This window comes from Mercenaria mercenaria, chromosome 10 (genome assembly GCF_021730395.1).
Source record: "Mercenaria mercenaria strain notata chromosome 10, MADL_Memer_1, whole genome shotgun sequence".
NCBI classification, from domain to species: Eukaryota; Metazoa; Mollusca; class Bivalvia; order Venerida; family Veneridae; genus Mercenaria; species Mercenaria mercenaria.
In genome coordinates, this window is record NC_069370.1 from 14,205,067 (window position 1) to 14,231,276 (window position 26,210).

Genomic DNA, 26,210 nt, shown 5'->3' on the forward strand with positions numbered 1-26,210 from the left:
TGCCCTTTTCTACATATTTTGGACTAAGTTGAGGGCCATAACTCTGGTCTGCCTGAGCAGTATCTCAAACAGAATCCACGGTGCACAACTTCATATACAATGTACTGAATAATATTCCTGTAATGTTTCATAATCTGGGATCAAATACTTTTTTTAAATACATGCGACACAAACTTAAGCTCTTGCATATTTTTTACTAAGTCAAGGACTACATGTCTGGTCAGTGGTTGTGTGAGATCCAAATTAAAACATTAGAAGCAGAACTGAATAACAATCCTGTGAGGTTTAATGACTTTGGGTCTAACAATTTTTGAAATATGCACGGCAACTTCTAGTGTACAAGGTAAAATTTGAGTTAAGAATGAAAAAGATGCATTAATGTTTTAAACAACTGGGATATTGTGACCAGCTGAGTAGTAAATCTAGCATGGGAACAAGCTAACTTATTGGAAAGAAATCAGCCAAAAAAAAGGAGACCAGGCGCATTTTCTAGACAGAACATACAACATATTACCCGGAAAAAGCAAGATATTTGACGTTGCAATATTACGTATACCTTATTGTCATAACACCAACCACCATATCAGACCAACGAGTGACATCTTCATTACTATCCAGGTGACCATATTGATACTGAAAAATACAGAACAAGACACACAGGAACCATGGCAAAGCACTAGAATGGAAAAGAGGCAATAATAAGTGCCATTACAAATTTACTTTCTAGCCATCGGTGATAAAGAACACCACAACAGACTAAATGACAAACAGGTGGATCAGTGTAATAGATAGAATTTATTGGCACAAAATCAAACTTGACAAACAAGAGCACTTTTTGCCTGTACCAACGTTTGTCTGTTAGCATCTGACATTAAGCAAGAAAAAACAAATGGTTCTTGCCCTTCTTACTCCCCTACTGCATCATGATATATTCAATAATATTCAAGAAAGTGGACCTAAACCAAAAAAAAACAAGGAGCTGCGTTCAATAAACGCTTGATGCCCCCGGTGGCATCCTTGTCGATACAAAGCAACCTAAGTCCAAAACGAGGTCAAGGTCAAACTGAGGTCAGGTGTTGTTTGAAGATGAGGAATGGTCACAGGTTACATCTGTTTTAGTATCAATTCATTCTTGTAAGCGGTATTAATGCTAGAAGAAACGGTCCCATTTGGTTAACCAAGAGATGGCCCATATAAAGCAACCGAAGTCCAAAATGAGGTCAAGGTCAAGGTCAAACTGAGGTCAGGTGATGTTTGAAGATGAGGAATGGTCACAGGTTACATCTGTATTAGTATCAATTCATTCTTGTAAGCGGTATTGATGCTAGACGAAACTGTCCCATTTGGTTAACCAAGAGATGGCCCATATAAAGCAACCTAAGTCCAAAATGAGGTCATGGTCCAGGTCAAACTAAGGTCAGGTGACATTTGAAGATGGGGAATGGTCACAGGTTACATCTGCATTAGTATCAAGTCATTCTAGTAATTGGTATTGATGCTAGACGAAACGGTCCCATTTGGTTAACCTCGTACGAACGGACGGACAGGACGATCACTATATGCCTCCCGCATCAGTAGATGCCGGGGGCATAAAAACACTTCAAGAAATACCTATTTTCTAAGTTCAAAATACCATATTTTTGACAAAGTGCAAGGTTATTGTTTTTAAACTTCATGCTCATTCGATGATAATTAACAAGTGTACAAATTTTCATTGTTTAACAAGATCTTCGAGCTCGTAGAACATGAAATGCTTCCCTTGCATTCAGTAATTGCACAAGGAACAGAAATTATTTGGTCATTGTACATATGAGTTCTACTGTTCTGGGTCAATGTGACCTTGACCTTTGACCTATTGACCTCAATATCAATAGGGGTTGGCTGCTGGTCATGATCAACCTCCCTATTAAGTTTCATGATCTTTGGCCAAAGCTTTTTCAAGTTATCTTCCGGAAACAGTTTAACTCTTCTGGGTCACTGTGACCTTGACCTTTGGCCTACTGACCTCAAAATCAATAGGGGTCATCTGCCAATTATGACCAATCATTTTATCAACTTTCATGATCCTAGGCCCAAGTGTTCTTGAGTTATCATCCGGAAACCATTTAACTGTTCTGGGTCACTGTGACTATGACCTTTGACACTGATCTCAAAATCAATTGGGGTCATCTGCTGATTATGATCAACTTCCTTATCAAGTTTCGTGATCCTAGGCCGAAGCGTTCTCAAGTTATCGTCTGGAAATAGTTTAACTGTTCTGGGTCACTGTGACTTTGACCTACTGGCCTTAAATTCAATAGGGGTCATCTGCTGGTCATGATTACCCTCCCTATAAACTTTCATGATCCTTGGCCCAAGCACTCTTGAGTTTTCATCTGGAAACCATTTAACTGTACTGGGTCACTGTGACCTTGACCTTTGACCTACAGACCTAAGGTCAATAAGTGTCATTTGCTGGTCATGACCAACCTCTCTATCAACTTTCATGATCCTAGGCCCAAGCATTCTTGATGTATCATCTGGAAACCATTTAACTATTCCAGGTCATTGTGACCTTGACCATTGATCTACTACTAGTAATCTGCTGGTTATGTCCAACCTCCCTATCAACTTTCATGATCCTTGGCCCAAGCATTCTTGACTTATCATCCAGAAACAGACTGGTCTGCATACCGATCAACCGACCGACCAATATACCCCTCCTTCTACAAAGTGAGGGTGGGTGGACAAGTGGGGGCGGGGAGGCATAAATATTCAAATCTTTCTCTATGACATGTCTTTGTGACCTACTTTTTGACAAAAAAAGGACACAGTTTTTAACTTAACTTTGATTTATAGTATTATTAAATAAAAAGTTTTACTACTAAGAAATACCAATTTTCTAAGTTAAAAAGGAACATTACTCTTATTTTCTGTGATTTGACCTAGTGTTTTATGCTAGTTGATCAGATCATTATAATTATAAAGAAACACATCCTGACCATGTTTTATGCAGTAACTGTAGCCTCTGAAATACCAAGTGTTTCTAAGATGTGACCTGGTGACATAGTTTTTGACCTAACAGACCCAGTTTTAACTATGACCTATATTTTTATGAAGACAAACATTCTGGCCAAGTTTCATGTAAATTAAGCAAATACTGTAACCTGTAGATTGTAAACAAGGATTTTCTATAACTAACCTTAGTGGCCTAGTTTTGAATCCAGATGACCCAGTTTCAAATATGACCTAGATTCTCACAAGTCTTCTTAAAGATCAGCTAGAAAAGGTGACTTCTGGTATCCACAAGATTTTCTTTCCATTTGACCTAGTGACCCAATTTTTGACCCCAGATGACCCTGTCAACTCATTCATGACTTGATTAAGGCAAGCATTCTGACCAAGTCCCGTAACAATTAGACCAAAACTGTGGCATCTAGTGCTAACAATAAAATAGTGGATGATAAAAAACAATCTATCCAGGGGTGCTCAGAAGACAGTTGTGTGTGGGCAATTTTAGTGATTTTGCTAACTTGACCTATGTATGCAAGGATGGGATAATAGCAGCAAATGGCTATAAAATCCCATAGTCCACTTTTCTTTTTCAACATTTACTTATTTTTACCAGAGACAAAGTAAAATGTTTAACACTAAGACACATTACTCTTGAAAATTTGACTGTATCTTGAAATATCTATAATAATGTCATTTAAACTACCTGATGTATGGTTTATATGTTGATATTTTATGTCTGCCTTTGCCATAAATGTTTGTTTGTATATGGGCAAATAACATGTGCTAAGTTGATGGCCAAAAAATTTAAAATCTGAAACTTGATTTGTACTTTATATCAACAAAATAACCTGTAAAACTGGATGATTTAATAATTTAACTTATAAAATTCCCTTAAACTAGGTAACTAAAACTTTCTTTTGATATTTAGATCTACAGACTGGGCAACAATTATTACTTTCCATACTCAATTCTTCAAACATTTCTAGACAAGTCTCGTGAAAAACATGAGAGCAAGACAGTAACACAGTCTGTCTGCATGACCTTTGATCTTTGCCCCTGGACACAATTTTTGACTGGTCCTCCTTTGTTCCACTCTTCTCCTTGTTTTGACTGGTTTTAGAATTGCTTCCTAAAGAAGTCTTTGATATACTTTTATTGTTTTTATCACTTTTTGAAGATTTAGACTGAGCCAAAGATTTCTGCTCAGTAGACTGGTCTTGTTTTTCAATGTAACTCCTTTTCACAAGTAATGTTAGGCATATGGGACAGTCAACATCTCCACGTTCTACAGCCTGTTGGAAAACACAGAAAACATTTGTAAGCATATCCAAGTAAAAATAGATTTTCACTTTTTTAGAGTAAAATATATTCTGAAATATGTGTGAAATAACTCAGGGCTCAACAAATCTTTGTTGGCTCTTGGTGCTTGAAGAATGTGAATTTAGACCAAAAAATTATTCATGAATTAAATTAAAATGTTGCTGCGACAGAAGTCAGAAGATGAAATGATTGAAATTGAAGATGATTGCTTGCGACTGTTGTAAAATATATCCTGTTTTCATACACTATATACACAGTAAGTATCTTAAGAAGATATCCATCAACTCTGTTCTTCAACAGTAGTCAGCATAATTGTATTTCTTATTTCAAATCATGCTATTTAAACATAGAATTTCAACAACATATGCAATTAAAAATAAAAGAGATCATTCATGAGAGATGAACCAGTGAAAAATAAAAAGTGAAGTCACAGACAATGTGTGTTTTAGTGGTTTCCTACTTTTAAAACAATAAATCATACCATACGGCATTCAACATCTTAATCTTAAACAAGAGCTGTCTCCATAGGATGACACATGCCCCCGATGGCACTTTGAATGAATAGTTATGGCCGATGTTAGAGTTTAGGACCTTTGACCTACAAAGCTGGGTCTTGCGCACGACACGTCGTCTTACTGTGTCACACATTCATGCGTAGTTATTTTAAAATCCATGCATGAATGACAAAGATATGGACCGGACACGCCCATCAATGCACTATCATGAAAAATGACCTTTAACGTCTAAGTGTGACCTTGACCTTTGAGCTACGGACCTGGGTCTTGCGTGCGACGCGTCGTCTTACTGTGGTACACATTCATGCCAAGTTATTTGAAAATCCATCCATCGATGACAAAGATATGGACCGGACATGCCCATCAATGCACTATCTTTTAACCTCTAAGTGTGACCTTGACCTTTGAGCTACGAACCTGGGTCTTGCACCCGACACGTCGTCTTACTGTGGTATATATTCATGCCAAGTTATTTGAAAATCCATCCATCCATGACAAAGATATGGACCGGACACGCCCATCAATGCACTATCCTTTAATGTCTAAGTGTGACCTTGACCTTTGAGCTACGGACCTGGGTCTTGCGCGCGACACGTCGTCTTACTGTGGTACACATTCATGCCAAGTTATTTGAAAATCCATCCATCAATGACAAAGATATGGACCGGACACGAAAATTGCGGACAGACCGACAGACCGACAGACGGTTCAAAAACTATATGCCTCCCTTCGGGGGCATAAAAACAGAGACACTCACCTCAAAACCTAATGACACTATCAATTATTAATTAATAAAAAAACAAAAATTAAAACAGATTTTAATTATGTCAAACTTGAGCCATGTCATAGCTGTCTAGAGGTTAGCCTTCATTTAAATTTGCACTTAGAAATGATAAAGGAAAAGAAAAAGGCATGTAATATTGTTCTTTTCTAGTAACTATTAACCTTTAGCCTGCTGGCCACAAGTGATATTGCCTTTGCAACATCAACCTGCACATCATGTTCCCTACTGAGTCTGTAAATTTTACAGTGAACACCCCTTCTATAGGTATAATTGGTAAATGGTACATGAAAGATAGAACAGTCAATTTAAGAAAGTTTGCAGGCTAAAGAGTAAAAACCATAGAGTCCACTGGTAGTTTATTTCATTGACAATTGAGTCCACTGGTAGTTTATTTCATTTAGAATTACCTATGACTCAGTTTCTTTTCATATCATAAAAAGGTCACTACCAAACATGAATTGTGATCATCTTTCACAATTTGTTTTTCTTTACATATTGATTTGAATCTAGAAACTCCTCAACATGCTAGATTTGGCTAAACATAAAAATGTGTAAACTGTGTGTAGAGATGCACACAAATGTCATTTAATATCAGCCATTTGTTAAAAAGCTTTTTAAAGGCTTTATATCCACATTGTTCACTTACACATTAACTAATGTCTAGTATTGTCTATGGAGACAGATAATTTTGTCCTTAGGTATTAGTTATTATTAATACTTTTTAATACAACACTTGAGCATAATCTATGAGCCGTGCCATGAGAAAACCAACATGGTGGCTTTGCAACCAGCATGGATCCAGACCAGCCTGCGCATCTGCCTATTGCAATTAGAGAAATTGTTAGCGAACAGTATGGATCCTGACCAGTCTACATGGATGCGCAGGCTGGTATGGATTCATGCTGGTCGCAAAGACACTGTTGGTTTTCTCATGGCGCAGCTCATATCTTTTATTAGATCAAATGCCTTATATCCACTTTGACGACTATGTAGTAAACTGAAGAGAACTGACTGACCAAAGTTGCACTGAAAACAAGCAAGGAATGGCAATATAATCATTATGATTCATCAAACAGTTTTGGCAAATGATTTTTATGCCCCCACTTTGTGGGGGAGCATATAGATTTGCTCTTGTCCGTCCGTCCTTCCGTCTTTCCGTCCGTCCATCCTTCCGAGAATGTTGTGTCGCGCCTAGCTCCAAAAGTATTTGACGTAGAGTCACAAAACTTTACAGGAATGTTGGTCAGCATGTGAAGTTGTGCACCTGGGGTTTCGCGTCCAGATTCATTCAGTCATGTAGAAGTTATGGCCCCTGACTTTGTAAAAATTGGTCATTTTAGTGTTGTGTCGCGCCTAGCTCCAAATGTATATGACTTAGAGTCACAAAACTTTACAGGAATGTTGGTCAGCATGTGTAGTTGTGCACCTAGGGTTTCCCATCTGGATTCATCCAGTCATGTAGGAGTTATGGCCCCTGACTTAGTTAAAAATTGGTCATTTTAATGTTGTGTCGCGCATAGCTCCAAAAGTATTTGACCTAGAGTCACCAAAGTTTACAGGAATGTTGGTCAGCATGTGCAGTTGTGCACCTGGGGTTTCGCGTCCGGATTCATTCAGTCTTATAGGAGTTATTGCCCCTGATTTAGTTAAAAATTGGTCATTTTAATGTTGTGTCGTGCGTAGCTCCAAAAGTATTTGACCTAGAGTCACCAAAATTTACAGGAATGTTGGTCAGCATGTGCAGTTGTGCACCTGGGGTTTCGCGTCTGGATTCATTCAGTCATGTAGGAGTTATGGCCCCTGACTTAGTTAAAAATTGGTCATTTTAATGTTGTGTTGTGCGTAGCTCCAAAAGTATTTGACCTAGAGTCACCAAAGTTTACAGGAATGTTGGTCAGCATGTGCAGTTGTGCACCTGGGGTTTTGCGTCCAGATTCATTCAGATTTGTAGGAGTTATGGCCCCTGACCTGGGAAAAAATTGTCATTTTAATGTCATATAGTGAGAGCATCTGTGTCCCATGGACACATTTCTAGGTTTTTTAGTTTTTTTTTTTGTTTGTTTTTTTTGTTTTGTTTTTTGTTTGGGGTTTCATGCAGTTTTTCAACATCATTTCAGATATGTAATAGAGGACAGATAACTAACCAGTGTTCCTGGATTCTGTACCAGTACAAACCTGTTCTTTGCTTCTTCACATGAATCAGAGGTGGAAGACAAATCACTTGTCTTTTATCAAATTGTCATGGAGGAAATAACCTTGACTGGGGATCAAACTCATGACCTTGCAACCCATAGGTCTGCTCTCCCTACTGAGCTGAGTATCCAGGCTTTTTGAGTGATTAAAGACCACAGAAAACTAAGTAATTATAAATATTCAAGAAATGGGTCAATATACCTTTTCGCAACAATAAATGAGCCATGCCATGAGAAAAACCAGCATAATGCGTTTGTGACCAGCATGGATCCAGACCAGCCTGCACGTCCGTGCAGTCTGATCAGGATCCATGCTGTTCGCTAACGGTTTCTCTAACTGCAATAGGCTTTGAAAGCAAACAGTATGGATACTGATTAGACTGAATGGTTGCACAGTCTGGTCTGGATTCATGCTGGTCGCAAATGCACTATGTTGGTTATCTCATGGCATGGCTCCAATGTAAAAGTAGAGTACCTTGAGCTGTATGCTTTCCCATTCATCTTCAGAGATCTGGTGAAATCTGGCATCAAAGTCTCTGAAAACGTTACGACTTGCCTCTAAGCTTTGGTCCATTTCACGCAGGAAGTTGTTAACATTAAAGTCACATGACCTCACAATCCTGTCTGTTATCTTGTGTAGCTAAAAATACATGGCAATATTAAATACTTACAAATTTAAGAGCTAGTCCCAGACTCGTTTATTTTTCTAGGTAAACACATGAAACCTATATCAGAACAAATAAGTCTGCTTCCTAAAAATTCAATCTTAATAGATAGAACATGAGCTCAATTTTTTCAGTTGAATACAAAGTGATAGTAACTGTTGTGATTTCATTTGGAAACAGTCTCAACAGATGTTAAAATGGTCAAAATTTACAACCCAACATTTATCTTTTCAAAGAAATTTCACAGTCTGATTAAAACAGTCTAAACTTTCACTTTCATAAAATAAGCTCATAATCAATTTCTATGTCATATAAAATTACCTTTTCTTCATAAAATTTCTGCCTTAGTTTAGGATCTTTGGGTGGGTTGGATTCTCGCAATTTTAGATACATACATCTTACCACATAGCCCCTCCAACATGCCTGAATCCTGTCAAAAGCATGCATACAATGTTTGTGATATTTAATGCAATGCTGGATTTTGTATATTTAAATGAAGTCCTTCATCTTTTATTGAATAACAGTGTTTAAAATCAAATTATTTACATACTGCAATACGAATGTGCAATACCAGTATATCTGACAACTGTAACGTAAAGACGTGACGACTGTTTAAACTTTTAGTTCAACACACCTTCGTGCCTTAACTGAAATTATTACAATTTTGAGAGAAGTCTTTTTCGTTGACTTTTGTTAGTCACACCATCCCCACTGAGATAATCTGTTGACTTTTAAAGAGTACGAAAACAAGAGCTGCCTCTCCAAACAAGTTCATGCATGTAACAAGCAACTTGAAAGAAACACTGACCATCAGTATACGAACTGGACAGCCTAAGATTCAAATAAAGACTTCTGACATCCAAAGCAGGTTGTTCAAGATAAACTTTGTAAATTAAAAATGTGATGGATTGCTCTTCAGTGACATTGCGTTTTCAGAGCTCAGAGTGTGGATAATGTGTAGGTTAATGCCTTAGTTTAATAAATGCATCATTTTTGATTTCACAGAACTGAGAATTCATTTCTAAGACAACAAAGTCATGCACACTTAAGTCTACTCTTTTCACACAGTAACAGATTTTGCCTCGGAACAATCTGTTTAAATATGGAAATTCCACTTTTTATATGTAAAATTTTGATCCTAACTAAACAGTTATTTTAAATTTAAGACAATGAAAGAAAATCGCATGATAAAAAGATATGTTCCTGACATGACGGTATAAACAGGTTAACAGACAAGGATAATTCAACTTTTGCACTAGTCTTATGTTTTCAGGACCTTATTAATAATTCTTACAGTTCCGTGACGAATTGACGCCTTTAAGTCAGGGAGAAAGCTAACAGAAATACATACTTTGTACCCAAACTTGCTTTCGTCGAACACTTCGACCTTTTTTAAGTCGTAGCTCTGATGCTGATCGAATTTACCCTTACTTTTGATTTCGTGGAGATTAATTGCTAGATACCAAATAAGAAAATAAGTATTTTCAAGTACTGATTTAGCACTTTTCAAGACATTTTGTTTTTCAAAGGACTTTTCAAGACTGCCACATTTTAGTACTTCAAGCGTGGGAACCTGAAAAAAAATTTAATTTCCATGGACAAGATTATTTACAGTTGAGCTCATTTGTCTGGATGCCGTGCATGAATACTTGTCTGTACTAACACATTGGCAGTCTCGTAACTTAAGCTTAGCATGCTGCTAATAAACGTATAATTTTTAGGTAGCAGGACCACTGTGACAACTGGCAATATCCATTCTTTTAAGTACACTCTGTATGCGAATTCCGCATTCTCCGTTTGAAGATGGCGGATGGATGCCATAATAGCTTACTGAGGATACCTAATCTCATGAAAACAGCTGATTGTCATTACAAGTACATTACTTTAACCCTTAGCCTGCTAAATTTCTAAAATGGACTGGTCTATCATTCAATTTGGGCAGAACCATTTATTATTCGAAGGGGTGATTACTGAAAATTTACAGACTAAATATCGAACAGTGCAGGCCAAGATTAGCCTATACAGATGTGTAGACTCATCTTGGTCTGCACTTGTCGCAAAGGCGGAACTACTTGCTGCTGTACTAATACAATAAGAGTTTAATATTAACTGTTTTACTGTAAAATAGTTTAATTTAGGCATGAAATTTCATGGTAATGGCCAAAACCACTGTTAAGCGTGGATGGAAGTTCATGGATTTTGACCTTGGAACATAAAACAAAATGGATTTTCTGAGTTACAAACAGGCACATCGATAGTATATACTGCATACTGGGTATCTAAACAGTAATGCAATAGCGTTGAACATTAAAATACAGTCGAATACCATTACCTCGATATTCAAGGGACTGTAAAAATTGCATCTACGTATCCGAAGTTCGATGTAACGATATCGACGATATCTGGGACTACTTTGTACTTTTGTCGAACGTCTATATTGTCATTATATCCATTGCTTTTTCCAGAGGGTTTAAAGGGGGAAAGAAATAATATAAAACGTAAATAGGATTTTAATCTTATTGACAAATAAAGCATCTTAATTTATTTAAATACATACATACAATTAACTTTTTAATTTTTCAAATATACATTTAAATATTAACATTTTTATTCCTTCCCTAAACAAGTCCAAATGCAGCGATAATGTTCCTAGTTGAGTAGTCATTTTGACAGTGCTTCGATAACGAAAATTTGCCTGCTAAGTATGCATACCGTTACTCAATCCTAAATGGCAGAGTTTTACTCCGTCAAACAGAAAATATTTCATCCAAATTAGTTGTTCTATTGGAAAACAGCTTTCCTGCTTATATACAAAGCGTTATAAAAATAAATTTTATTTTATACTTCTTTGTTTTATAAGACTAATTATTGGGAGTTAAATAACTTCCTGACATTAAAATTGGATTAAAGATTAAATAACAAACAAAACAAACACAAACTAACTTGAATATGATTAATGCGTCGCTGGACAACAATAGGTTGATTTTCACACCGTACAAATAACATGGATATTTTTTGACAATCTGTGATATCGATAAAACCAGGTGTGAAAACAGTATAGGTAAGTTGACGGGACTGAAAAATCTCATCGAGCTAAACAAAATATCAAGCTAATCATATCGAGGTAATGATAAATAATTACATTAAGATAAATAGGGAAATATCGGGACTGACTCAAATACATCGTGCTAACCGGAGTATCGAGCTAACCGATATCGAGGTAACGATATTCAACTGTATTAGATATTTATTACATAAATCCTTATATAATTTGCCTGTTCGATCATTATTAGTTTGTGATGTATGACTGACCTACGGTATATTCAACCTTATCTATGTTCACTAGCTAAAGTCAAAACTGGAGAAAATCTATTTCAGATATCATGTATACTATGACATATATAAATGAGTTTTATAAACTGACATGCTATTGTATGTCCAAACAGAATAAATCTAATCTTACCCTATGGAACACATGCGTACATGAGAGCAGAACCTGAAAAATCAACATAAATACAAGAACTTGATATTGTTACTCACACACATTATTTGTCTACCTGAGTGTAAAATGGGATTATTTGCAGACAGTCCAACTTATGGCATAACAGTTACTTTCATTAATTTCAGCCATGAACTGTGTATATCAGGGGAGGTAACTAGAGTTACAGATTGGGACTAATTTGCAGGCTACTAAAATATAAATTTAGACAAGAAAACCATATTGAAAGTCTTTTTAAAAGGTCAGAATTAAACATTCTACATTAAAAGCTACAATTTTAAAGTAACTGTTATTAGTCAAATAGTACTAATAATGACCAAATTTTAGTAAATTAAATTATTTGTCAAATAACTATGTAGTTTTCTAAACATGAAATTTTGTCTGTGTCTTTTGAGTTTTCCTAACTAAACATATTTGGTTTGCGACCAGCATGGATCAAGACCAGCCTGCGCTTTTGCGCAGTCTGGTCAGGATCCATGCTGTTCGCTTTCAAAGCCTATTGCAATTAGAGAAACTGTTAGCGAACAGCATGGATCCTGACCAGACTGCGCGGATGCACAAGCTGGTCTGGATCTATGCTGGTCACAAACCAAATATGTTGGTTTTCTCATGGCACGGCTCATACTGTAATTCAATTTCTATCTGATATAAATGAATTTCAACAAGGAGATATGTTTCTAACTGCTTTCTTCATTTAGTACTGTTTATCAACAGTCCATTACCTATATATTCTTTGTCCCAAAGAATGGACAAACAACGTCAAGCATATCGACATCTGTCAAATCATCTTGCTTAGAGACCTTGCGGTAGTCTGAATTTTACCTACTGAACTAACACTGCCGGTGATCTCTGTATTAAAGAAGAGCTGGACCAATACAACCGATCTTAGTTCCACTGTTGGGGATAATTAAAACATATAACAACAGCCAGCCAAAATAAAAAAAGTATACCTGTTAATGATAAAGTATAGTTTACTTTACCCACCTGTTCTTGTGTACCGAAATCCTCTTTACATATAACACAAGGCATTTTGGAATCATCTCTTTTGTTGGACTTTTCTTTGGCTTTCTGCCAGTCTGTCTCAGACAACGGTTGTTCTGGAGCATCTACCAGCCCAAACTTCTGAGCTGTTTCATCAAAATAAATTTGAGCCGTGCCATGGGAAAACCAACATAGTGGGTATGCGACCAGCATGGATCCAGACCAGCCTGCGCATCCGCGCAGTCTGGTCAGGATCCATGCTGTTCGCTAACAGTTTCTCCAATTCCAATAGGCTTTGAAAGCGAACAGCATGGAGCCTGACCAGACTGCGCGGATGCGCAGGCTGATCTGGATCCATGCTGGTTGCATACCCACTATGTTGGTTTTCTCATGGCACGGCTCATTTCATAATTGACATAATAAAGAGCAAATAATAAGTTAAAATTTATACAGTACAACCTGTTTACAGCAAACACTGTCGAAAAGACTGAAGTATGTTTGTTGCGAAAAGCTTGTTGCTCTGCAACGGTTAATTAGTCATGAACTAAACTTCCAACTGGAAAGAAAATATCAGTCTTCATTAGGCGGAATTTGCTCCTCAGAGATGATGTTAAAAGAGATAATACTGTAATGTTAAAATAGATCTACATGTATCCATAAAGAGCTCTAAATTCGGCTATCCCAGACTTCAGTTAAATGGCAGCATGTCAATACATGTGATCAGCTGTTTAGACAGAATAGAAGCTATAACTGATGTTGAAAGAGTTTACACGGTAATGATCAACAAGCAATTTTACCGGTCTTAAGTAGTCTACCTGAAAATACTTCATGTGTCTAAAGTTCTTTTTTAAATTGAAGATAATAGACTGATTCAAATGACTGTAACTAAAACTTTAAAAGAAATGGTTTAATTACATCATTATTCGTCAACAAAGATTCAAGTGATAAAACATGTAATAATTATATAGAAGAATGACAAAAGTGAACAGTTATTTGCATTAACAAACCAAGTGTAAGAGGTGGGGGCTTTGGATCTAAGACATATTCCCTATCTTTCTCTTCTTTCTTCTTTACTTGGGGTTTATCTGAAAGAAAATCTTTAAATTAGTAGACAGTATAATGCTAAATATAAAGAACAGTAAACTAAATCAACAGAAACATCCTGGAATAAAAGTTGTAAGGAATACTGGTATATTTAAAATGATCAAGAACAACTGGCAATATTACAATGTACTTCAGCTTCAGGTGAAAATTGTTTCTTTAATTTAAAAAAAGTTTGTTTTTTTATTTAACGTCACACGGACACAGGTTTAGGTCATATGGCGACTTTCCAGCTTTGATGGTGGAGGAAGACCCCAGGTGCCCCTCCGTGCATTACTTCATGAAAGTTACAAATGCACTGAAGTGCTTAGATTTAATAATTGCTCTAATACGGTGTAAATGAAATGATGCAACACAAGCGTAAGAAACAACTTTTCATACTTCTTCCAAATCTCCCAGTGTCTATGGTAGACCGCACCGATTTCTTCTGTTTTGACCTTGCTGCTGGGCCAATGCCAACATGCCGAGGACCAATAAAGTCATTGAGTCCCAGTGACTTAACAAGGTGGTCTTGTAGAGCTACAGCAGTTAATGCAGTATTTCCTGTCTGGAAAAAGAAAATGGAAAATTTATATGGAGTTCATAAAATTTCTATAATAGTGGAGTGGAGCCTATTACAAGTTAGAGAAAGTGTTCAATCTGACATCCTCAAGTTCATTTTGCCTAATATTTCATACAAATTTCATAAAGTACACAAATAAACAAACATAAACAGTACGTAAATATATTTTCTTTGTTTCTCAACGATTTGAACTGATCCTTAATGGCGGATTTGTTTTAAGCATGCGCAGACGACCCGAGCATAGTCACAAACGTCCTGTGCAGCATCAACTCAGATACATGTACAGTTTTGCAGGGCAAATCAATGTTGATTTTTTACACATGTATAGTTTTTTGTAGATATCATTTGATTTATTTTTTGTTTCAAATAACTAAAGAAACAAGTGAATGAAGTACTGCCATGCAATACAAAGTCCCCTACTGCACCATGGAAGGCAACTAATTTTCTTTTAACTGTTATTTATAGTAACAGCTAAGGGAAGTAAATCCTAAAAAGAAAAAAAAAATCTATATAATATAACGTCCACACAAAACTCTTTACCAGCTAGAGATATAGGTCGAAATACACCTAAAAATTAGATGTAACATGCATGTTGTTAACCACAGAAAAGTGGTCTCCATTTTTCCCTATGGCCAGTAATAAAAAAGTTACAATATAAGCTATTTATAGTAAAAACAAATGGAAGCTAGTAGTTCTAAAAACAAGTTCTAAATTTGACCTTTGACCTCTAAATGTGACCTTGACCTTAGACCTAGGGACCTGGTTTTGGGCATGACAATCCGTCTCATGATGGTGAACATGTGTGCCAAGTGTACATCAAAATCCCTCCATGATGAAAATTTGCTCCATGAAGACAAAGTCATTCTTGTATCTGACCTTTGGCCTCTAAGTGTGACCTTGACCTTAGACTTAGAGACCTGGTTCTTGCACATGACACATGGTGGTGAACATTTGTGCCAAGTAATATTAAAATTAAGAATTGTTGAGTTACAGACTGAGGACAGGAAAAAAGCCCTTTTGGCCTTTGACTTCCAAGTGTGACCTTGATCTTTCAGCTAAGGACCTGAGCTTTGTGCGTGACACATTGTCTCATCCAGGGAAATATTTATGCCAACTGATATCTAAATCCTGTTTTGCATGACAAAGTTATAGACCAGCCAGAAAAGAAATCCTATTGACCTTTGATCTCCAAGAGTGACCTTGACTTTTAAGTTTGCGCATGACATGTCATCTCATCATGGGGAACATTTACGCCAAGTAATATTGTAATCCCTAGATTAATGACAGAGTTATGGACCGGACAGGTAAAAACCCTAGCTGTTGACCTTTGACCTCCAATTGTGGCCTTAACATTTGAGCTAGGGGTCTGGATTTTGTGCACGACATGTCGTCTCATCATGGGGAATATTTGTGCCAAGTAATATTAAAATCCCTTAATGAAAGACAGAGTTATGGACCGGACATGAAACAGACCCTGTTCACGCCATGTAAACATCTGACTGCCAAGTGTGACCTTGACCTTTAAGCTAGGGTCTGAAAGTTGTGCATGACATATTGTCTTATTATGAGGTACATTTGTGCCAAGTTATGGACCGGACAGGAAAAAATCCCTGTCAGGGCTTTTCATCAGGAAATTGGGGAAAGACCTTGGACTTTCAAAATGGGAAATTTATAACGGATTAGACTGATAACATGCGTCACATGTTATTCTGTGCGCTGTTAGGCTGTATGTGCGACAAAAAATCAATACCAGACAAATGCTTCCTCTGGAAATACTAAAATGTAAACAAAATCTTAACCATCTACTGGTATGATTTTGGGAAATCTTACCTTGCATTTTGGGAAATATCTCTGCCAGAGTTGGGAAAAAGAAGTATATTTTTGGATTGGGAAGTCCATTGCGGGCCTAATATAAGCCTGTTATATAAGGATGAAAAGCCCTGCCTGTTGAACTTTGACCTCCAAATGTGACCTTGGCCTTTGAGCCAGGGGTCCAGGTTTTGTGCATGACACATCGTCTCATGAATGGGGAACATTTGTGCCATATTAAAATCCCTTGATGAATGACAGAGTTATGGACCAGACACGAACTTGTGGATGGACGGACGGAAAAGCTCAATAATTCCTATGTAGTCCCAGAAACTGATTTTCAACCAGCAGCCGATTAATAATCAGCTAGACCGTATAGTTTATATTTCATCGGTCAGATAACAACGACTTTTTCAACGCTGAAACAATTAACGTCTTGATATTGACCATATTTCAACGTTGAAAGATGATAGTCTTAATTCAACATTGAAACAACGTCAATTTTTCACGACATCTCATCGTTGACTGTCCAACGTTGAATCAAAGTTGGAATAATGTTGTTTTATGTCATGACCTAAATAAAACCATACATCAACATTGAAATGATGTTGTGTGCCTGCTGTGTTGGCAGATTTATGACATTTCGTTATGTCATATTGGTGTATGCTTGACTTTTAAGCAGTCATGTGCAGTTCATTGGGTCATCCTGGTGCTTACTCCATTTGTGTGTTGTATTTCTTCACATGCAAGTGCGATAAAATTAAACTGACATTGTTTTAGAGTGTGCACCTATAGCAAAGATTGGCTAGTTCTAATTTTGAACGTCTTGATATTGACCATAGCCATAGGCATAGCTAAAAATCACAAAAATTGAAACTTGCATGCAAATTTCATTGGAAATTTCAATTTAATTTGTCAATGTTATTCCCACAGAATAAGGATCTATAAATAGTTCATACCCTATTAGTTTCTTCTCTTTTCGTTGACATTTTGTAAATAAGAGGATGCAAAAATAAATAGAAAAACTACAAAAAAAATAAAATTATGTTGGTTGCCTCTGACGCTCTGCAGTTCCGCAGTGACTGTTATTTTAAAACGGTGTTTGCCTGAATAATTAGTCCTACTCTCATTGTTGCTCGTTCACAAAAATGACGACAGAAAACAACATAACACAGATATTTTCTGATTTTCAACAGTATCTTGAGAATGAACAACAACTTAGGGAGGTATTTAACTAATTACAGGCATGTTACAGCTCTCAGATTTGTACTTAAACATGTGTCTTGTAAACGACTTTTCGGATAGTAGCTTTCGGACACATATGATTTATGCATACAGTAATTGAAGTAAAAAGAAATTTAAAAAAATATACATTACACTGCATTTAGGGTAATTTCAGTTCTATTCTTATTGCCAAAACAGTTGCTATCAGTTATGACTGAGAGGCACATAGATGATCTGTACTGTAGTCAAAATAATTTGATGGTCAGATACTGAGATAGTTTAATATTTGTGCTGCCTCAGCCTGCCTGGCAATCTTGAGTTATAGTCAAAACTTCTAAGGACCAAAATAATCACAGTACACCATAATGTAAAGTTGTTGGTTTTATTGCTATTACATATAGCTGTGTAGACACAGTAAACGTTAATCATGGTAGAATACATTAATTGATGTAGAAGCATGTATTGGCCTTGAGTTCTGATACTCGTCTTCTACATCAATTAATTTTAATGTATTCTACCATGAATACTCGAAAGACCAAAATAGTGGAGGAAATTTCCAATGAAATTGTCATCGCTGCCAATTTTGGTTTATTAATGCATAATTGATGTCAGGGCTTTTTTTCCCTATAAATCTACCTCCGGTAAAAGGAGGTAATCCCAATGCCAAAAAAATATGTTTTTTTCCCAAAGTTGAATTTAAAATTTCCAAATGATTATTATTCCTTCTCTTCAGAAGGAATACCTTAATTCAATAAGTCACACTTGACTGAGCTACTGATGCCGAAAGCTGTTGTAATTACAAGCTGGCCAATTAAACTCTGTGACCTTAGAAATAACCTCTGACGTTAAACTATTCTTTCTCAATTGAGGCGACTCCATGCATTACACAATACTCAACCCGAGGATAATTAATTGATTCTTTTATTTCCTCCTGAACATAACACATGTACATTCACCAGATAGACATATATCAGCAAATTTAAATGTAAACAACCAAATATTATCGTTACCTTCAAATGCATGGTTAATATGTGAAAACAAACCCCATTGCGACCCTCTAATTATGGCAAGAAAGTTACACATCGGATGGAAAATCTCTCTGCCAGGAGTGTTTGTTACTAATAATAGGGATGACCGCATTATTGAGTGTGACTTAGTGATACCATGTGCTATTGCCGTATTTAATCTACTGAAAGAGGGAACAGATTTAATTTGTTGTTGGATTTAACAATTTATGTTACATAACTTGCGTAAATACTTACCTGATATTTTTTGGCAGTATAAAACAGACATTGCAACCAAAATTTTACAAGATGATCATTTTATATTTATATAGATGTGCCCTAGAAGGAACTTCTGGTATGCTTTAACTTGTACCTTTAAGGGTATTTGCTGTTTTAAGATAGTTTTGCTAATTTGTACGTATATTTAGGTAAATTTTATAATACTGTTGAACAATGACTGAAATGCAATTCATTATTCTAACACGATCCGATTCATTTTCCTATTAAACAAAGAAGGCTGAAAACAGTGAATTATTATACAACAAATCACTGTTCTGACGTCACAATTATTACGTCATAGCGTCAAACGGCATAGCAGCGCGCTGGAAAAGAAACCAATTGAAAACTGGCAAATACTTAATGAATGACGTCAAGTATATACTTAAAGATCCTTGGTAACATGTTAGAATCGAAATAATATATCTCATTTAGTGATTTGCTCTTGAACAAATCATTGTTTGTCGTTCAGATGCGTATTATTATATCACTCGGGCTGCGCCCTCGTGATATAATTCCTTCGCATCTGAACTCCAAACAATGATTTATTCAACGACAAATCACTGGATGAGATATATTATTTCTTAAATATTTCACACAAAAACACATTTATATAGATTTTGGTAATTTGCAAATTGTCCCAATTAAGATAATTTCCGAGAGCATTTTCCCAATTCCACCGGTGTCGGTGGCATTCCCAAATTGATGAAAAAAAGACCTGGATGTACAAGAGGTTTAAATCACCAGGAAATTAATAATTTTGGAAGATGATCATTTTTACATGAATCAATGAGGAATTGAATCCCCTTTTGATACAGTCATGTAAATTTCATTTGTGTGAATGATATCTCATATTCGCAACAAAATCAGCATTAATAAACCGAAATCGGCAGCGATGACAATTTCATTGGAAATTTCCTCCACTATTTTGGTCTTTCGAGTGTTTGATGAGAGTGGAGATATTGCCCATAAGAAAAATAACTCAATATTTCCTAGGATCGTGTCAAGTTTGTTCAACTAATAGATCTGTAACAGACATGGTTAAGGGATGGATTCAGATATCGATACAGAATGCAGTTGATATCTGCCTCTGGCAGGGATACCCAACAATAAAGGCAATGGCTAGGGGTCGGACGCTGACCATCACATCAATAAATTTTATTTTAATACAAGGAATAAAGACAGAGAGCAGTTTCTTTTTCTGATAGCTCTTGTTTGTCTTCTTCATGTATAATATTAGTGTCTGAAATGCACTTAAAAAAAGGTTAGTATATTATGCATTAGGAGTGTATTTTATACAAAATTTATCATTATTTTAGGATATAAGATCAGTGGTTAGGGATGTGGAGCAGACTGCAAGAGAAATATTGACCCAGTTGCATAGTGTACACCAGCCAGATGGCATCAAATCAGGTCAGTCAAAATTTCCTGATTTATGAACCTTACCTAGCTAATTTACAGAGAATAATCAGTTTAAAATTCACCTTTAACATGTTTAAATTGCCAGAAACTCAGTTACTGTGCATTAAAATTATTTTAGCATTGACTCATTCTTACTTTGATATATGTCATAAAAATACAATATTCTGTTAGACAAATTTCAGTGAATTTCTTGCAAGGTATTTGCTATAGGGTGTCGAGTTTTTCCTGGTGAGCAGGCTTGTGGTAGGTTGTTAGTTCTAACCATCATTACCATGCGACTGCCACGATTAGAATGTATGCCTTGATAGGCACCTGGGGTCTTCCAAAGGTTTAAATTACATGTTTGTCAATATGACTTAAATTAGTAAATCCAAACAAAAATAAGTACATTTTGTGTAAATGCTTTAAAATAACAAATCATACAGTGTATCTTTTACAAAATAATTTCTTCAAATATGAAGTGGATATAGTTAATCATTTAAATAGCGATAATAAAGAAAACCAACATAGTGCGTTTACGACCAGCATGGATCCAGTCCAGCTTGCACATCCGCGCAGTCTGGTCAGGATCCATGCTGTTTGCTAACGGTTTCTCTAATTCCAGTAGGCTTTGAAAGCAAAAAGCATGGATCCTAACCAGACTGCACGGATGCACAGATTGGTCTGGATCCATGCTGGTCGCAAAGCCACTATGTTGGTTTTCTCATGGCACGGCTCAGTGATAAATTAAACAACATTTCTAGTGTATCTGACAGACTGAAACCTAATTTTGACTGGTGAGCAGATAACCCCTATAGTGTTTTGGGTTTCTAGATCAAATGTGGATGTTTCAGCAACCAGGAGACTGAAAACGGATTCTAGATTTTATCTTGAGAAAGCATGGACCTCCAAGGTGTTAAGAAATAAAACCCACTGTGGTTGATCAAGGACTCGAAAAATGTTGAGCAGTACATCTTGATATAACTACTGTCTGCTGTCAGAAGCTTAATTATGCCTTTTGTTTCAGTGTTGTTTTTTTCCCCTTTTGGGAAAAGGTCCGGTACCGGATAAATTGGGAAAAATAGCGGGTTTTTTACTCAGATTGGGAATTTTTATTGTTAATTAATAACATCATTTAGAATGCTTCTTCCTTTAATTCCATGTAAATAGCATCAAACAAACTATTTAAATGGTTAAATCATGGTGAATATCAATGTAACTAAGTTTTCCTTCTGCAATCATCAAAATGCAAACTTAATTTGGTCATTTGGGGAATTTTTGGATGATAATTGGGAAAAAAGATTGCATTTTTCAATTAAGGAAAAGGTCCTTTTAGGGGTACTTTATAAAGAAGGAAAAAAATCGCTGTGTTTATTGGATTTGTAGGAATTCAGGGGTCAGTGTTACATGACAGTGATGCAGGAAATGGTTTTTGATCAATAACTGAAGATTTGTTTTCAAAGTGGTCCATATTTGTCAAACTTAAATGAATGCCTGTTGTGAAGATGAAACATAAAATATGTATGTATATCAGGAACCAGCTTGTCAAGTTCAATGTGCCACAAGGATTCAACTTTTTTTATCAATAAATTATCATCATTAGGGTTAGTAGAGAAAAGATCTAGGTCAGAGTGACCTTGAGATCGATAATTTCTGATCGACAATTTAAGACTGCTTGGGTCTATAGTAATCAAACATAAATATTATTTCTGTGGTCAGTAAATGAATTTGATTGTTTTCATGATCAGTCCGCTTTTCGCTGTGAATTAAGCATGGATTTAGGCTATTTTAGCTGCCACAATGTAATCAACTGACTGAATTACTTTCTTCATTTCAGTATCAATTTTCTGTGAAAAATGTGTGCCAATGTTTGAAACCATTCGACAGAATATGGGTGTTCTTGGTGCAAAGGTACCAGCAAACCAGTATTACAGGTATTTTTGATTCTTACCCACTTTTTACACATTAAAGAATGTTTGACAAAAGAAAAAATAATATACTTGTAAGTGAACAATTCTAATAAGGTTTGCTGTAATTTAAGATACATGAAAGGGTCAGATATTGATATAAGAATTTGAACTACCGATAATCTGGCAATGATGATGTACAAGAATGGATTTCGGAAATCTACATAATTAATATATATATATATATACAACCTCGATCAGTAAAAGATGTTATACTGTACAGGTGAGGTTTTATTACAGCTATATTTGTGGATTTTAAAAATCAGCTGTAAGAAAACTGCTATAAATATTTATACCACACACGTATAAGACAAGTATTTCTACATATTTGTTGTCTTATAACTATTCAAGAAATGTCTAACGTACATAATGAAAACTTATTTAGTCTTAGTTATTCTTACAGTATTGAAACTCATTTTTATGCCCCCAGCATCTACTGATGCGGGAGGCATGTAGTGATTGTTCTGTCCGTCCGTTCGTTGGTCTGGGCAACTGAAAAGAAAGAGAGGGCCATCTAACTGTAAAGAGAACAAAAGAGAACAATAGCTTCAATCCGTTAACAATAGAATAAAGGGCCAGGGCCCCCTATTCAAACAACAGAAAATAACAAAGAAACGGCCCTCTCCTTCATTACGGTCGGACGTCCGTCCTTCCGTACGAGGTTATCCAAATGGGATCGTTTCGTCTAGCACCAATACCCCTCACAAGAATGACTTGATACTAATGCAGATGTAACCTGTGACCATTCCTCATCTTCAGACATCACCTGACCTCAGTTTGACCTTGACCTCATTTTGGACTTAGGTTGCTTTATATGGCCCATCTCTTGGTTAACCAAATGGGACTGTTTCGTCTAGCATCAATACCCCTTAAAAGAATGAATTGATACTAATACAGATGTAAACTGTGACCATTCCTCATCTTCAAACATCACCTGACCTCAGTTTGACCTTGACCTCGTTTTAATGAATGCAGCTCCTTGTTTAATACTATTATTTCACCTTTTGGTTATTTATATTAATTTTTTAAATTAGTTAATGAAATGATATATCTACCTATAAATGATGCAGTTTACTCTTAATGTTCAAACATTACTCTGAGTTAGGTGTATTATCTCTCTGGATGTAGTGTTGGCACAATGTCTGTCTGTCTATGTGGCAGACCAAAGCTTTTAAACGTAACAATTGTTTTCTATGATGAGCAAACTTGCCAACTCAAAAGATTTTTAGCATGGCTTTATTTGATGTTTAATATTGGAAGCTGTTGGTGAACTGTTTTCAATGACTGTTTATATGTTTCAAAGCAAGGTGATGAAACTCTGCGGGAATCATGATACAGCCTGTTGTTAGTGATTCAAATTACTTTTTTGTGATACTTGATTCAGAGTGACATAATTTTCAAAAAAAATATGCAGAAAAGACAATAAAGCATTCAAGTTGGCAAAAATGTCTTTTTGTGTTTAACCAAAATGGGTGAATTTACAAAACTGTAAACCAACCCATTGTAAACAAAAAATAGCAAAAACAGAACTATCAAATTCAAAGAATTATACTGCAGGTAATATTGTACCATTGTATTTATATTTTACTAATACCGCAGGTATAATGATCAGTGGAGATTTGTAATACAGAGGTTAGCCTTTCTCTCTGCATACTTGACCTACTTACAGTCAGAAACATTGGTAACCAGGGAAACAGTAGCACAGATGATTGGAGGTATAATATGTTATATATATGTTTTTGTTTGTTTGTTTTTGGTTTAACGCTAGTATCATTTGAACTAATTAATGTATTTTTTTTATGTATAATGTGCTGGACTAGTGATAAGGGTTTCTTATTAGCATGAGTAGTCTTGGGAAGGCCCCACCTAGAATGGATAAAACAACTTCTTTCCACCTGAGTCAACATCAGGTGTCGTAATACCTTCCCCAGCATCCAGTGTTGACTGATTCTATTGGCAACAGTACCACTTTAACCTTTAGCCTGCTGGGGGCAAGTGATTCTGCCTTTCCGACCAGTGCAGACCAAGATCAGCCTGTACATCCTAAAAAAAATTGCAGGCTGATCATGGTCTACACTGTTCGCTTCCCAGTCAGTAAATTTTCAATGAAAACCCCTTTGAATGATAAATGGTATTGCCCAAATTGAATGATGGACCAGTCCATTTTAGCTGTAGTAGGCTAAGGGTTAAAATTTAATAAATCACCCAGAACTGAACACTGTAGTTGGAATATCAGCTGCTGCTGGTAGTCAGACTTTAAATGCTTGCATTGTAGTCCAACCTACTATCCACTGCATGATTATCTCCCTTAGACTAAAGTAGCAATCTAGCCAGCTGTATTTATTTGACACATTTCCTTTATTTGGCTGAGATATATTCAGCATTAAGTAACAGAAAGGGAAGGAGTGTAGAAACAATGTCTGGTATGTGATTTGTTGAAAACTAGGATAAACATTAATGAAGTTTTGTTGTATAATTTCAGTGAAAGTAGACAGACAGCAAGGTTTTCATTTAGATTTGGATGACTACTTAATGGGCTTGTTACAGCTTGCCAGTGAACTGGTAGGTCTACATACTACCTTTAGTATCTTCAGAGTGACTCTGTCTATTTGTATTTCATTATGTACAACCAGGTTTGAGGAATTAAATTGGGGATGCGGTCTGTATATAATTATGTCATTGATTCATTTACAATGCACCCTTTCCCACGTGACATAATTTGTTGATAAACACCTTTCAGGTTGAATTAATTTATTGATGACACACACTTCCCAGAGTAACATGTTTCAGTGAAAACAAGCAATTCCAAAGGTGACAGGATTCATTGATAACAAACACTTTCTGGGTGACAGGATTCATTGATAAACACTTTCCAGGGTGACCTGTTTCATTGATAACAAACACTTTCCACGGTGACAGGATTCATTGATAAACACTTTCCAGGGTGACATGTTTCATTGATAACAAACACTTTCCACGGTGACAGGATTCAATGATAAACACTTTCCTCTGAATGCAGTAAGCACAACACAAAGGCACTTATTATACGCCCATCCCTGAAAGAGTGGGGCATATTATATGAACTCTCGTTGGGGGGGGGCATCCAAAGAATGTCCATTAAGTCGAACAATTTTCATCCGATCTTCACCAAACTTGCTGACAGTGTTTGTGGGCATAATATCTCGGCCAAGCTCCATAACTAGCCGAATCGCCCCAGGCACTCTTGGATTAACATGAACCATGGAAAACTAAAAAAATTAAAAACTTGCCTTACTTTCTCAAAAACATGGTAAACTGATTTCTTTTCTTTGTTACCTTATGGCGATGTATACCGTCACTAATGAGGTATCGAGAGTGATTAATATTTGTTTTATAACTTGTTTCACCATCAGCTTACATATGTTAGTATAACTAAACTAAGTATGCATTTATATATCTCTCTTACCATTGTATTTTCTGTTTCAGTCGAGGCTTGCAGTAAACTCAGTGACAGCAGGGGACTATGGAAGGCCTATGAGAATTGCCAAATTTGTAGGAGAACTGGACTCCGGATTCAGGCTTCTCAACCTTAAAAATGACTCTTTGAGGAAGAGATTTGATGGCCTGAAATATGACCTGAAGAAAGTTGAAGAAGTTGTTTATGACTTGACAATACGAGGGTTAAAACCAGCAGAATGAAAAGCTAGAAACTTTGTCAAATGGGGGAACAAAAAAAAACAACTATGCTGTTTAGTTTGCTTAAAAACACAAATGGCTTATTGTCTCTGTGGCAGCTAATAGGTACAAGTGTAACACATTTTTTTTACAAATATGTAATACAGTCCTAAAGGTAGCACATGAAAATAAATACCTCTTTTTTTCTGCCCTAAATTGTTTTTCTTTCATTCAGCCTATGGTTTTTTACTGTACACCACTT

General features: G+C 36.1%; 2 protein-coding genes across 2 annotated transcripts; one reads left to right on the top strand and one right to left on the bottom strand.

Annotated features, from left to right (window-relative positions):
* Positions 1-776: 776 nt before the first annotated feature.
* On the bottom strand, positions 777-17,522 carry LOC123560045 (RING finger protein 32-like). Its single transcript, XM_053516772.1, has 9 exons — positions 17,382-17,522; positions 14,433-14,598; positions 13,958-14,035; positions 12,954-13,096; positions 11,899-11,966; positions 10,494-10,553; positions 8,792-8,900; positions 8,281-8,445; positions 777-4,286 (listed from the first exon to the last, which is right to left on the bottom strand). Exons 1-9 carry the CDS (start codon positions 17,409-17,411, stop codon positions 3,891-3,893), a joined length of 1,215 nt encoding a protein of 404 aa, XP_053372747.1. The 5' UTR covers positions 17,412-17,522; the 3' UTR covers positions 777-3,890.
* LOC123560047 (translin-like) lies at positions 17,499-26,158 on the top strand. Its single transcript, XM_045352292.2, has 6 exons — positions 17,499-17,648; positions 20,246-20,339; positions 22,165-22,261; positions 23,894-24,009; positions 24,777-24,856; positions 25,760-26,158. Exons 1-6 carry the CDS (start codon positions 17,571-17,573, stop codon positions 25,970-25,972), a joined length of 678 nt encoding a protein of 225 aa, XP_045208227.1. The 5' UTR covers positions 17,499-17,570; the 3' UTR covers positions 25,973-26,158.
* The last annotated feature ends 52 nt before the right edge of the window (positions 26,159-26,210 follow it).

Coding starts and splice junctions, on each gene's coding strand:
- LOC123560045 (XM_053516772.1), bottom strand. CDS start 17,411: ATGTCAACGAAAAGAGAAGAAACTAATAGG. Junction 11,967..12,953: donor ATTTCGGTACACAAGAACAG/GTGGGTAAAGTA, acceptor TTGATTTTTCAG/GTTCTGCTCTCATGTACGCA. Junction 4,287..8,280: donor GGGAAAGCATACAGCTCAAG/GTACTCTACTTT, acceptor GTTTTCCAACAG/GCTGTAGAACGTGGAGATGT.
- LOC123560047 (XM_045352292.2), top strand. CDS start 17,571: ATGACGACAGAAAACAACATAACACAGATATTTTCTGATTTTCAACAG. Junction 24,010..24,776: donor AGTAGCACAGATGATTGGAG/GTATAATATGTT, acceptor GTATAATTTCAG/TGAAAGTAGACAGACAGCAA. Junction 24,857..25,759: donor TACAGCTTGCCAGTGAACTG/GTAGGTCTACAT, acceptor TTTCTGTTTCAG/TCGAGGCTTGCAGTAAACTC.